The sequence below is a fragment of the Cricetulus griseus genome, chromosome 3 (assembly GCF_003668045.3).
Source record: "Cricetulus griseus strain 17A/GY chromosome 3, alternate assembly CriGri-PICRH-1.0, whole genome shotgun sequence".
NCBI classification, from domain to species: Eukaryota; Metazoa; Chordata; class Mammalia; order Rodentia; family Cricetidae; genus Cricetulus; species Cricetulus griseus.
The window spans coordinates 43423880-43439153 of NC_048596.1; the positions used below are offsets into that span (position 1 = coordinate 43423880).

Here is a 15274-nt window from a genome sequence, read left to right on the forward strand (position 1 = left end):
TGCATGTATTATCTTCTTTTCCCTTTAAAATTCCCATCATTAACAAAGAACACTCTAGGCTTTTAGCAGGGCACACAGGATCTCTCATTTTTGCCAGGGCTTTCAGAAAAAAACTTTACATGTCGTGTAAGTACCTCTCTCGAGCTAACCGACTGAGCCATTGGCGCACTCATTTTACATAGAGACATATTCACTCAGCCTAGACACACGGGGCAGGCCTAGGCCCTGCTCCAAAGGATATGACAGACTCTGAAGACCCCCCCCATGGAAGGCCTCACTCTCCCTGGGGAGCAGAAATGGTATGGGATAGGTAGGGTGTTAGTGGGGGGCAGGGGAGGAGGGGAGGGAGAGGGAACTGGCATTGACATGGAAAACAATCTTGTTTCTAATTTAAATAAAAATTGGAGAAAAAAACTTTACATGTCACCTTTTAAAAGAACAGTATAATAAAAATCACCCTGTCACCATTTGCCCTTAGGTGGCTTTGACCCAGATCCTTGGCAAATAGTGTCTAAGGAGACATTTGTGACTTAATCTTTTTAGCTGATCCTAAATAGGAAAATGATTTCATAAAGTAAATGACACCACAGGCAGTTTTCAGGTATCAATGACACTGAATTGGGTGACAGACTAAGAGGCTGACAGCACAGAGTTTTCTCTGATGGATGCCGTTTATCTGTGTATTCCACCATGCTCAGCACTTTGCTAGGTGGCGTGGAAGGATGAATAGCTCTTAGCTCTTGTCTTAGGGAAAATCTCTATGTAATGTTGAAGAACTGTCTAAATAAAGTGCTAGCAGACTCCCAAAATGTGCTCGTCTTACAGAACCTAGTCGGCGGACTGAAAACACAACACACAGTAACAAAACCTACTTGTCTTGAAGCCATCTTGTTCACTTTGGGTTATTAAAGTTTAATAATATGACTTGTGCGATTGGTACCCTTGGTACTTATCAGCAGGTGGCTGACACGTTGACAGCATTTCCTGACAAGTGTGCTCAATTATGTAGGAAATTGAAATGGAATCTTTTCTGTATTCAGGAAAGCTTATATTATGGTTGCCTTGTCATTTTATTCAAAAAAGCTTATTTAAATACCCACTACATGCTTAGCATTGGTTTGGCATTTGTCCCTGCTCCCCACCCTTGGAGAACCCATGTAACTCACTGTGCATAGTTAAGGACCACATCTTACAGAATTGTCTTGGGCTGAGGAAATGGCTCAGCATTAAAAGCACTTCCACGGGACCAGAGTTCAAATCCCAACATTCCTGTCAGGAAGCTGTGGCTCACAACTAACTGTAACTCTAACTCTGGCTTCTGTGAGTACTCTCTCTCTCTCTCTCTCTCTCTCTCTTCTCTCTCTCACTCTCTCTCTCTCTCTCTCTCTCTCTCTCACACACACACACACACACACACACACACACACACACAACACAAGATAAAAATAAGTAATAAATAACATTTTTAAGTCATGAGTTTTATCTGCCACTTTATCTGCAAGTAAATTTTCAAGTCCAGGGCAACTTTCTTTGAGGGTTTTGTTTGGAAAGGTCATTAGCACATTCATTGAATTCTGAACAGAGCCAATATCCAGGACAAGGAATGAGAGTCTAGGAAGTCAAAATCTTTGCTTGATAACCTCATGTTGGAACTGTGGCGCTAGCTGCATCTTCACACTACTGTATCCAGGGGTCCAGTTCTTAGTTACTGTTTCTTCTTAGAAAATTAACATTTTCTAGTTGAGTAGATATGCAGAGTGTTGGATGAAAGCACAAGGTCCTTCTACAAACACATGTTGTCTGTTGTAAATGGCAAAGTCACACATGCGTGTTTTTAAAGCCCTTACATTAAAGGCATGTGTTCACCAAGAGGAGAGAGAAGAGGCATGATTCACATCTATAATAAAAGCAACATGAGTAATCATAATTAATTTATAAAATTAACTGATTCCACCAGAGAGGGATAAATTTTTTTTCTCAAATAGACACCCAGCTGTAGTAGGATTATTCCAGTTTGCATTTTAATAAATGACAGCTGGCTTCTGCGTTAGCTGTTGAATGTTGTAAAGCTGTGAAATAATCAATGGCTAGGCTAACACAGATGAAGGAGATTATTTAAATTTGCTTTGACTTAATGAGAGTTTATCATAACTGAGCCTGTTTTTACTGTCTTGCCTCAGGATTTAGCTATACCTGTGGGGGAACTCTGTGAATATTTATAAAAACTAAGAAATTACTTGTCAGGCACATTCAATTTAATGTCATCCATTTGTTAAACAAAAGTTTGTCTTTCATAAATACATGTGTGGTTTTTAAGTCCTATGATTATCACAGTATTGCCTGAGGCATAAGTATCAAATTTTGATTAATACATTAATGAATTTTATCTATCATTTTTAAGAAAAGGAACACAAATGGGCAATAGCCTTATCTATGTAAAATTTTTAAATATTCATTGCTACCCCATTTATAGCTTTAAAGAGGTGTTAGCATTTATGTAGTTAAATTAATTGGCAAACTCTTCTAAATTCCTCTTATTGGTTATTTTTTTCATTTCTATGACAAGTACTTGAAAACAGCAATCTAAAGGAAAGGGTTTATTTTGGCACATGGTTTGAGGGTAGGGAAGTCTTGGCTCAAGAGACTGACACAGCTGGTGGCTTTGTATTCACATTTCAGAAATAGAAAGAGACTAGTTGGTGCTGGTTTTTTGCTTTGTATTCATCCTAAGAGCCAGTTCATTGATGATTCCACCAATATTCAGAGTGGATCTTCTCTTCTCTGGTAAATCTTTCTGAATATGCCATTATATACATATACAAAAGTGTGCTCCCATGGTGGCTCTAAATACCTTTGGGTTGACAATGGAGATTCACCATCATGTGCTGTTAGGATGCTCTACCCCTGTGTTAGCTACGTATCAGCAGGAACCCTCTTCTTATGGCTTGCTTGGTAACTGCTTGGCCAACTGGGAAGCAGGAAAATGTCTCAAAAGTTGTTCTACTGTGCTTCTAGAACAGCAAAAGCATACAGATATTGGATCAGGTAAACTTAAGGACTATTCTAAGCAGCCATTTCTTTTTTCAAATGTAAATTTGTGAAAGCTGGTGGAGAGAATACATAGGTGCATTTCCTTCAACACGACATGACAGCCAGTCAGCAGAAAATATAGGTCACTGTGTAATAAACAAACATAAATTGAAGAAGGCTGATATTTTCCTATCGCTTAAACATATGTATGGCTCGTGGAGTAGAATTTGTAGTGCACATAGTATGTCTACATTCCTCGTTATACAATGAATATAATCTAGTGTAATACTCAAGTTTTTTTTTTTTCTTTTTCTAAACACTGTTAGAATTGTGGCTCTGGTAGCTTCATAGGAGTGCACAGTACACAGATGTATGAGTCTTGGCGAAGTGAGGCAATGTAGTTGGCCACTAAGAAGCATAATTGTGGCTTATATTCAGATCTCTGTGTTTTTTCCCATTGTGTTGTATTGACTTCTGTTGAGTATTATATGGCACATCTATGCATGTTCAGTCAAGATGTGGTCACAGAAGTGACCCCAGCAACAAAGAACTGTGTCTTTGGCTGTCTGGAGGAGTTGTTATCCAGGCCATACTGAACAACATCCCAGACTTCACTGTGCTGGTTCTCTTTCTTGTCAACTTCTCAGGAGGTTCAGGACTTTACGAAGAGTACAGGCCATTGTCAGTTTGAGACAAGATGTGTTGCTAAGTTGCCAGCACTCCTATTTCCCTGTTTCCCTTGGAAGGGACCATACTCCTGTACTCTTCCTTGAAGCCCTTACAAAGACCCAGTGACATGGCTCATCTGATGGCTGAAGTACTCAGCCTCAAAGCTGATCTTCTCTTCAAAGGAAAAGTGGCATTGGATTCACTTTTAAGAATCACAGAATATTCACCATGAAGTCTTCTATAAAAAATGAGTCTAATATAATAGTTCCTTTTTATTGAAGACAGAATTGTGTTTATGGATTGAAAATGCTGTGAGTTGGTTTTCCCTATTTCAGACATCTTATAAGGTACCAATATAAGGTCAAGGCTATTGCTTCATATAGTTGAAGACTGTGACATCATTCAAGTCCCACAGTGGGTTATAGAGAGGGGTGACTTGCTTATTGCCTTTTTAGAGTTGAGCCAGCAGTCGCAGTAATTCACAGCAAGAATTCCACAATCTAGAGCTAACATCAAGTGGTATCAACTTTTATTATCACTGGAATATCTCTGTTCTTTCTAAGTGTCTTTTCAAACATTTACAGTAAATTCTTTTCATACCCCTGTTGGTAATAAATGTTTTTATTCTCCATGAAGGAAATTTTTCAAATTTTAGGCCCTAAACATAAATTTAAATATAATGACACATTTCAAAACAGTTTCAAATTTTTACTTTTTAAAGATTTGTTTTTGTTTTTAAGTGTTTGTGTTTTTATTTGTGTGTGTATGTATGTATGTTTGTGTCTGTGTATGCAGATTTGTACATGTATGTGTAAGTGCCCAAGGAGGCCAGAGGCATGATCCCTCAGATTCCTCTGGAGCTGGAGTTAGAGGAAATTGTGAGCCACCTGACTTAGCTGCTAGAATTGAACTCAGTTCCTTTGCAAGAGCAGTACCTACTCTTAACCCCTGAGCCAGCTCTCCAGCCCCTCCAAATCAAAACTAGAAAATTATGTTGTGAGGTCCTCTCTTGCTTCCATGGACCTGACTCTGCTGAAAGGTAGAGCATGGCTTTGTCTTTGCTGAAATGACCAAGGAGTAGAGAGTTGGCAGGTGTCACAGTGGACTTTGGGAATGCTGGAGTAAGTCACTGCCCAGAACAGCTTAGCTGGTACTAGCTGTTGGCTACGATTTCTTCCGTGAGTTTATGATACACACAATTTTGTCTTGGCTGCTTGAAATAAGGAAGTGAGAATGAACTCAACCTATGTGACTTCCCTTCCAACCACTGTTAGCAGTCCTTGCACCATGGAATAGAAGCTTGCACAGGGCTCAAAGTATGGCTGTCTGAGGGGTGACTGGAAATAAATAATACCTGGGTCTTTTTGAAGTTTCAGTTTGTTTTCAATTGATACATAAACAAGCTATGTATGTACTAATGGAATACCATGCTTTGTAACAGGTGAAATATGATTTTCCAAATTTACCTTCTATAAGCAAAAAAAAAATCCCCTTTTCAGCTTTTTGAGATGACATGTTTCTAGGTGAGGAGGATGAAGTCTGAGACAGCAGGAAGAATAGCCAGCAGGCTGATACTTCAGTGTTCTTGACTTAGCAAATAAAATAAAACAGGAGAAAGGATTGTTGTTGTTTTTTTTTTAATTAGCTTAATCCACAGTTGTTAAGCAGTATTTAAGCCACACTGTGAAGTATTTTCGGGGACATCCAGTGTCAATGGAGATCACACTTGGTGAACCATGATCCAGTGTGCCTTCTCCCAGACTATTTCTCATATGTCTTCATCTCTAGGTACTATTCATAGCAAGATACTAAGCTCCAAATTTCTATTACTTGAAGCACTTGGATGGATAGACTATCTGAAAATAAATAAAATACTTTCAGTAAAGCATATTTATTTCTGGTTTTGACACCCAAGTTTTGTTTCTTCATAGATACTCTACTGCCATTTCTCCTTGAAAGACTGATTCTTCTCTCCAAGTTACATCATAAAAATATGCAAAGTAAAAGAAATCCAAAGCACAGTAGTTTCAGAAGCCAAGAATCACACCCCTGTTCAAATCTGTGATGTGTCAGATGAGGCACACATCTGAAAGCTCCAGTGTTAGTGACCCCTTCTTAAAAAAACCCATCTCTGAAAATAGGGTTGATTAAGCTTTTATTATCCTTATGCTTTTGTTGTTTTGTTTGAGGTTGTTGTTATTGCTGTTGTTGAGACAAGTTCATGGCAAGTTTCCCAGGCTGACCTCAGTATCCCAAGTATCCCAAGCTAGTTTTTATGTCATGGTGATTCTTCTGCCTCAGCCTCCTGAGTGCTGGAATTGCAGGTTTATGCCACCATGATTGGCTAATTCTACTAAAATTTAATGCATTTATATTATTTAGGAAACGATAGGCAAGCACTTCCTTTTAAGCAGTTTCTATTCATACAATGAACACAAAAGGAGCATTTCCAGGAACTGGAGATTGGGGAGCTCCATATTTCCAGGCTGTTAACTGCCCTTTACACTGACCTTTGACCAGATAGCTCACTGTCTGCAAGTGTCACCTTTAAAAGTTGAGCTCAAGTCTACTCTAGCTCCCTGAATCCCATGCTGCCAGTCCATGGACTAGAATTCCAACAACCTTGTGAAAAAGCACTAAGTGTCAGTTACACAGAGCATTTAAATATCTGCTACTCAACTTAAAATATATTTAAACATAAAACAATAAAAGTAAAAATTCATTTTTATTAAGAATGCTTGTCACAATGACCAGCAGCTGACTCCATAGTCTTTATTGGGCTCTCTATGCCTTTAAAAAACTGTGCCGACCGCATTGGGTATGCTCAGCGAGCATATAAAATTCATTTTTATTTGTGTATGGTTGTATAAAATTAATGTGGTTGCTAATAACTGCATCTAATTTTTCAGTGTTTTATTAAAAAGTCAAAGAACATAAAAAATGACTTTAAATACTTGGTTGGCTTAGTAGTCTGCTGTATGCACAGAAAGCTAGCATACAAAGAAGCCTGTTCAGAGCTGAGAAAAATGTTGGCTGAGATGGGCAGGATTAAGGGGGAGTGACATGCAGGAATACAGAATTGAGGACCTGTAATGCCAGATCACAGATACCTTCCTTCTTGCACATCCAGTGCATTTCTTTCCACAGGGGAAATGGAAAATAATTGTATTTGCATTCCAGTTGTTTCTATTCAGCATCCTTTAATGGTGTGGGATGGGAATGAATAAGACCACGCCATAGATGGATTTTGCCGAGTCAGATTCAACTGGGACTGTGCAGGGAGCCCCCTCAGCAGCTGCATGAAACAGGTACTTAAAATGGGGGACTTGTAGCCTGGCAGGAGTTAGGCTAAGGAGATGGTGCGAGGCAGGAGGTGTGGCTGAGGGAAACCTGTCTCTTGATTGAGAAGTTGTTGAAGGTCAACTTAAAGGGGCTGTTCTTAGTCATTAATTAGGATTTTTAATCTTGAGACTTTGACTCAGAACCTTGACTACCATTAAATCACCAAATAAGTCAACTCCACTGGATGACAGTTTGTCTTAAAATACATTAAGTAGCTCTTCCATTTACCTTAGCTATTCTGAGATTAGAAGCAGTGTCAACTGAGACTCGTGTGATCTTTAAATGGGATGTGCCAATAGTGGCAGGTAATATAAAAAGGAGTCTTTACATGACCGTTTTCTGGGAGGCAATGCTGTGGCATGAAAGCCAAGTACCTTTGCATAGCAATGTTCTCAGAAAGCAGCAAGCAACCCACAGACTTCTAACCCACAGGGTCAAATGTCTTTTTTTATAAACATCTCATGGGTCCCTGGATTTGGGGGCCGGGGAATGATTTTATTTCTCATTTATTTCAGTTTCATATAATTAAAGTTGCTAGTCTCTGCTCAGTGAACTGAAGGAAGAATAAATCTCAGGCTTTAATAATGTCTCACTTGAAATAAGCCTTCCTGCTTCCAGATGACGACTTTACCCCCAGAAACCCTCCCCCACTGCATCCCCCAAGTTAGACCAGTTAGTCACCAAGGTACTGAGCAGGGCAGCCCTCTCTACTCCTGCAGAGCGCTTGTCACCTACATTTCCTTTCTGGTAGCTTTTCTGGTTATTCATTATTGTATGATAATGATCCCCAAAGTTATTAAAACTGCTTAAATAAGCAACATATTTTGAAATTCTGAATAGTTATTAGACATTTTTATTTTGGCTTTTGATGCATTGTTTTGTTTGTTAATTTACCTTTAACCTGTATTTCTGGACCAAAGCTATTTCACTCAAGCAGCCCTGCCCTGAGTGGAAAGCATTTTGGAACTGTTAGTCTGAATGTCCTTTAAGCTTGAAAAAGAAATAGCTGTTGCTTCACGCCTCAGCTACCAAATCATTTGTTGTAGGTGCCCGTGTCCCTCCCCAGTCTCTGCCTCCTAACTCTGGAACTCTGTATCATAGGACACAAAGACTCAAGCTCCCATAGCCATGGGATAAACAAAAGCTTACAGAGAGTACTGTGTTCTTGGCTCACTGAGGAGAGGGAGCTGCACAGAAAGTAAAGAGGGGCCTAGACAAGGCTTCGGTAAAGTAGATACTCAGTTGCTTACAGACAAATGAAAGAAAGTTCCTAATTCTCATGTAGTTTCAGGGCACACTGCATGTTCTGATCAACCTTGATAGGGTCTCCTGTTTCTAACATGTCCTGATTAAATGATGCAGGACACATCATTTCATGTTCTTGGCTTCCTAACAGAATCTACACATAGCATTCTCCACCTTGCTGCTGCTCACTATTTTGTTCTCAATTAACAAATACAGGAGCCATTCCTGCTCTTGTCTTCCTCCTCTGTCTTTAATTGTAAGAAGCCTCTAATATTTATTCACTGTTCTTCAAGAAAACAGCTAAGCAATATTGGAGAAGGAATGTTTTACTAAAATGCCAAATAAAGCCTAATATCATTGGGGGGAAAAAAAACCTCATTTTAAAGAAAACTTCAGTTTCATCACACTAGAAACTTCTCAACCCCCACCCTCCAGGAGTAAGATTTAATTAACAACCCACTATAAAGTGGCCACAAAAGCCAGATCCTTCTTATCCTCCAGTAACAGTGCTTATGGAGTTATATAAATTGACTTTTTAGAGAATATATAAAAAACACACATGTTCATTGAGACACACAATGAAACAGACTGTTGAGCATTTAGCTGAATGAGACCTGCGTGGATTTCACAATGTATTTTGCCTTAAGTTTCCTGGCTCTTTAACTTGGCATGCAGTTCAACTGCAGGCTTGTTTTGTTTCCCATATTTAAATAACCTAATGCAATCATAATACTTAACCAAGCTAAAACAGTGACATTACTACTTACCCTTCAGGAAAACTATGTTGCAAAGCTCTTTTTGAATCCTTTGTCCACTTCACCTTCTCCCTGTACCCTTCTTAAATTACTCTGAAGTTTTAGAAAAAGGGGCAGACTTACGCTGTTTTTCAACACATATGTTTTGGTTTGGGGATATTTCACACTAATGCAAACCCCCTGTGCCTCTGCAGTAAACATGTCTGTGAATTGCTAATTGTTTTAGATTAACCCCAGAAATGTTTGGCAGACATGGTTATGGCATTTTCAAGCCACAAATTTAGTGTTTATTTTTGGGACTTTGATCATAAACCCTCCACATAGGCGTACAGGTCAGTTGGAGAGAATGGGAGAAGCATCCTGCGTCCTCTAGCTCTCATGACGATGGACCACTCTGCCTTCTCCTCTGTGCCTGTATTCTTCAGCTCTGGCTGCCTTAAAAAAACAGCACTGGCTGGGTGGCTCAAGCAATAGAACTTAATTTTCTGCAGCTAATCGTAAATGCTGGAAGGCTAGAGCCCCAGGCCCATGAAACCAGATGAGTACTGGTCTTGGCTTGTCGACAGCCAGTGTGTCACATGACCTTTCCTCTGTGGCCACATTCTGCGAGCGCTTGCTGCTATCTCCTTCCCTCTTTATGATAACACCAGTTCTGTCTGTTTAGGCTTACACTAATGACCTCATGTACCTGTAATGACATTGGGGAGGTACAATTTAGCCTCTATGGCATACAAAGGACTCCCCCAACCAGACACACCCCCAATTCAGCTCTGAAACACTGATCTCTGTGGCTTCTGTCTATGGGCTACAATGTCCTGCATAGACTGGCAGGAAATGGGTTGAGGATAGGAGGGGGTTCTGCAGGGGTAACCTTAGTTTAGGAGACCTTCACAAATCCTAGTGTCCCTCCATTACTAGGTCCCAATGACTCCTCTCTCCCCATTCCCAGACCTTGGATGCCTAGTGAACATGTGCTTTCCTTTTAGATTTCTGTACTTATCATCTTTTGTTTATTTGTAACACAGAGTCTTTCTATGTAGCCCAGGCTGGCTTTGAACTCACAGAGATCTGCTTACCTCTGCCTCCCTAGGGTTGGGACTAAAAATGTGTCCTACCCAACCTGGCCATTTATTTATCTATGCTTGTTAATCATAATACAAAAATTATCCCTTAAGAGTTAATACAAAGGCCCGGGGATGTATCTCAGTGACAGAAAACATGCCTCCCATGCATAAAATCTTGGATTGCATCCCCAGCATTGGAAAAAGCTACTTCTTTCAACCAGACACATTCATACCCGCAATCATAGTACTTGAGAGATGAGGCAAAAAGTTCATGATTTTGTGGCCAATATCCCTCTCAAAATAAGCAAACAAAATCAAAAGGAAGGAAGGAAGGAAGGAAAGAAGGAAGGAAGGAAGAAAAGAATAGAGGAACTAGAGAGATGGCTCAGAAGTTAAGAGCACTTCCTAGTCCTCCAGTGGACCTGAGTGCAGATCCCAAAATCTTTTTTTTTTTTTTTTTTTTGCAGATTTTTTTATTTGAATTAGAAACAAGATTGTTTTACATGACAATCCCAGTTCCCTCTCCCTCCAGTTCTCCCCTACTATCCTCCCAACTAAAACCCTCCCTATCACATATCCTTTCTGCTCCCCCTGGATGGTGAGGCCTTCCATAGGGTGTCATCAGAGTCTATCATATCCTTTGGGATAGGGCCTAGGTCCACCCCCATGTGTCTTGGCTCAGGGAGTATTCCTCTATGTGGAATGGGCTCCCAAAGTCCACAACTATGCTAGGGATAAGTACTGAAATACTACAGGAGGTCCCGTAGATATCCTCACTGAAACCTGTGTTCCTGGGGTCTGGATCAGTCCCATGCTGGTATCCCAGCTATCAGCCTGGGGAGCAAGAGTTCCCCGATGTTCAGGTCAGCTGTTTCTGTGGGCTTCACCAGCCTGGTCTGGACCCCTTTGCTCTTCACTTGTCCTTCTCTGCAACTGGATTCCAGTTCAGTTCAGTGCCAAAATCTTTATGGGGCAGCTCACAACTTCCAGCTTCAGCTTTAAGAGATCTGACACCCTCCTTTGCCTTCTGTGGATACCCCTACACATGTGATATACACTCACATAGACACACCACACACACAAATAAAAATAAAAGCAATTTGAGTTGCATTCTCCCTCTTAACAAAGGAATTGTTTTACTTGTATGTTGATAAAACTAATACATGGTCATGAAAACGTGGTTTAAAGAAGAAAATAAACTCCTACCAAACCAAATGGCTTCTGTTACACCATTCTTGTGTGATAGCCTTATGCAGATAACTTCTGGACATACACATTTCTATTTTCTTAGCTAAGACATCCTGTACTATGTATACACATAGTTGTATTTATTACAACTTATAAGCACAAAAGTGCTTTCTGAACATTTTTGTATTAAATATTTAAATTATTTTAAACTATTTTAATAAAATTGTATCCTGAGGTACACAGTCATAAATTTAGATAAACAAATGTTATTGCATTGCTTTGCTTTATCGTGGCTCTGTGATTCTCTTTCTATCATCTGTTGCGGTATTGGTTGCATCAGGTAGGTCTTCTGCCTTCCCATGCATTCTTTTGGCCTGCCCAGGTAAGTTGCAGTATGACCATGCTTTTGGCCTGTAGAAATTCCTTGGTCTCTGAAAGAGGGAGTGTGCTGATGATAACAGGAACATTCCACATTCTTCTGGCTATTTTCTTACTCTGAGGTCTAGTGTAAATCTAACTGTTCACACTAAGGTGAGACAGACTTCCTTCGAGTGCTGGAAAAGGCATTGACTGAGTCTTAGTTATGATGGTGTGATCATGTCTACATTCTTCTAGATTTTTACTATTTCTACAGTCTAGGTTTTCTAAATGTTATGATGGGAAGTCAGGGGTAGTCGAGCAGACCCAGCTGTCCATTAGTGATAGCAATAGGGTCTCTCTCTGGCAGTTACTGTAATTCTTGTTTTCGGGGGGGGGGGTTATCTTTCTTTGTAGACAACATTGTAATTTTACAGTTGAAAAAAATAAAAAGAAATATATATTCATCTTGGTCTCATCAGGCTATAAATATTTTGTTCCCCAAGGATTCAAGATCAAGAAGAGTTTATTGTGAACAGTCTGGATCCTTTGTTATCACTATATTTGGCTTTTTAAATGAGCTACTTTCACAAAACAGTGACCAAAGCACTGACAGAAACAACCTAATGCCAGAAAAGCTTATTTGACTCTCAATTTCAGAAAGTTTTAGCCCATTCTGTGAGGCAAGTGTGGTAGTGGCTTAGTCCACCATGGAGCAGGGGTGAGGGCGGTTCTCATCCCATTAGCCCAAGTCCCTGTGGTAACCTGCAGGGTCCACCCTGAGGCTCTATTTTAATCAGCCAGACCCTGTCTCCTGCAAGGGCCAAGGCCTCCCAAAATAGAGCTATCAGTTGGGAAACAAGTGCTCAAAACATGAACCTGTTGGGGCGTTTTAGATTCAGACTATAACTGTATAACATGTTTCTCCTTCCACCTTATGGCCTTGAAGAAAGGCTCGGCCCTCACCAGCATGTGGCTTTATTCTCAGATGCAGAGTTGAAGATGATGGGTTTGCTATAGATAGCCTTCAGTGTGCCTTCCGGCTTTAAATTGATTCTTTTTCATTCTTAGGAATTTAGCTAGCAAAGAGGCAAAGATATGTTTTACTCATTCATCATTGCTCTCCTTTGGTGCTACTCATTACATTATGTAGGACTTCAAGGTACTCTTGCAGCTATTTTAAGTTACCAGTTTTGATGGAAAAAGTGCCTCAGTTCTTAGCATTTTGAGGAATGGTGAGTTGATCTATTCTAAGAAGTACGACCCAGCACTACTGCTCATACAGACAATGGAATTTGGCATAGACTTCTTTATACTTGGTGATTCTCAGGTATCAAACAACATTACATAACAACCTTCCTTTGCAGTAGTTGTGAAGATTTAAAACAATATTGACTGTATCACTATAATTCTTTCAGGAACATTTCAAATCTAAGGTCTGTATTCAAATTTGTCTTTCCCTGATACATCTCTTATCACTGTGGATCATCACTAAAGCTTGATACTTCAGTTCCTCATTTGCACCATAGAGAGAGAAAAAAAAACAAAACATATTGGTCTCACATGTTTGTTGAAAAGTTCAGCCTGAGTCTATAAAGCAGTTATAATTATGCTCTTTTTGTAAATATTGATCATTCTTAGTATAACATTGCCTTTATTAAGGCAACTTTCCTCCCCAAGGCACGAGTTAAACCCAACATTTCATTAAAACAGTACCACTTTCAGCCTGCAAATACTTTATTTTAATGGTTCTGATCTTCTCTTAATCGACAACCTGGGGTTCTGTCTTCTCATGTCTTTAACTTTCTCCGTCTATCAACAGGGGCGAAGAGGTCTTGGCTCTGTGTTTGTCTGGGCATCTGGCAATGGTGGAAGGAGCAAAGACCACTGTTCTTGTGATGGCTATACCAACAGCATCTACACCATCTCCATCAGCAGTACAGCTGAAAGTGGAAAGAAACCATGGTACTTGGAAGAGTGTTCATCTACACTGGCCACAACCTACAGCAGTGGAGAATCCTATGATAAGAAAATAGTACGTAACTTTTGAGTGTCTATTACTATCAATTTCTTTGGTGTTCCCATTGAAAGATAAAGAGAGATCCATAAATGTGTAGAAGTAGCATATGAAAACCACAGTTCAGATTAGCTGATGATACCAAATAAGTCACTGTAAACATTAACAGTCTATTACTGATTCCTAGAAAATGCTTGTCTGGATCATGATATTTGAGTATTAGCATAGCTTTGATCATAATTAAGCTTCAGTTTAATTAAGAACAAATGATTGGTCTACATTTACATTTATAGTGGCAGAATAAAAACAAGAATCAACATGTGATTCTCAGCTTAGTGCCCCTTTCGCTGACTTTTGATTCTGGTGTGTCATGTAGCTAATTCATTGTGAACAAAAAGTCTATAAGAAAACTGATGATCATACTATAGATGTATGTTTGCTTATCTGTATCCATGGACTGTACATCTACAGACCAACCAACCACACCACATTGAAATTACCTTGAAGGTATTTTTTAGTAGTCTTTATTCAGTAAACAGTACAGTATTACAACTATGTACAAAGCACTTGTGTTATTTTGTGTTCTAAAAGGATCTAGAGATTGGGTAGTGTCTAAGGAAGGATGTGAGACATAGATATGCAAGTATTATGGCATTGTATTTCATATTCAGGACTTAAACATTCTCAGATTTTAGGGTTCCTGAAACCAGACCTTTGCAGATACCAAGGGACTGTATTTAACCAATGTGTACTAACCCTGTGCCAACTGTGCTTTTCTGAGTCTACTGTAGTCTTCTAAATGGGGAATTATGCAAGTATGGTGGCCTCTCCTGTTCACTACCCTGCACTGCTATCTTGTTGAAGAGCTAAAGGATTCAGAATTCAGGTTACTAGTTTGGCCTACCTGAGTTTGTGTCACTTGAGCCATTTACTAGATCAAAATCCTTCCTTATATGTGAGGGCTTAATAGTTTGTAGTTCATGGAGCCGTTGCTGAAATAATTGGGGGAGACACCAGTCAATGAAAGATGCAGGCTAGTGCTAGCCCTTCTCAGTGTCTGTGGAAGCTGACTCTTAGAACTCCTACCACAGCTTTGCTCATTCTAAATGTCAAATTCCATTCCTCTTCTCCTGACCATGGTTTTGTGAAGTGCTCAGGACTTATCTTTCGAATGCCCAGCTGAGCTGTTGTACCTGATGTTTGAGAAGCCACAGAGGAACAGGTCACACTGTGGAGTGACATCTCATTTTTCAACAGCAGTAGGGGAGCCACTGCACATTCACTGTGCCAACCCCCAAATCCAAAACACTAAATCCAACAGCTAGGTAACACTGGTATGACCCCACATTTCAAGACTATTTAAAGCATAAAAATCATTTAAAGTATGTACAGTTATAGACAAGCTGTATATAAACATGAAGCATAAAGGAATTCTAGTTCCCAATATAGTTCATTCTGTTCAGGCATCCCAAAATCTGAAGAAAAATTCTATAGTCCAAACCCCTCAGGTTCAGAGTATTTGCCTCCATGTGAAATTAATTTATAACTATTAATCTTCTGTTAATGGCTTGTTTATTATAAGATTTTTATGTTTGATTTCCCAACTG

General features: G+C 39.6%; 1 protein-coding gene across 2 annotated transcripts in view; it reads left to right on the top strand.

Moving 5' to 3' along the window:
- The window catches only part of LOC100762283 (proprotein convertase subtilisin/kexin type 5), a 421198-nt gene that overhangs the window by 178732 nt on the left and 227192 nt on the right, over nt 1–15274 (top strand). For both annotated transcript variants that reach the window (XM_027406556.2, XM_027406555.2), the window contains exon 8: nt 13473–13685. In XM_027406556.2, the coding sequence (XP_027262357.1) occupies nt 13473–13685 (213 nt within the window). The remainder of the gene's footprint in view (nt 1–13472; nt 13686–15274) is intronic.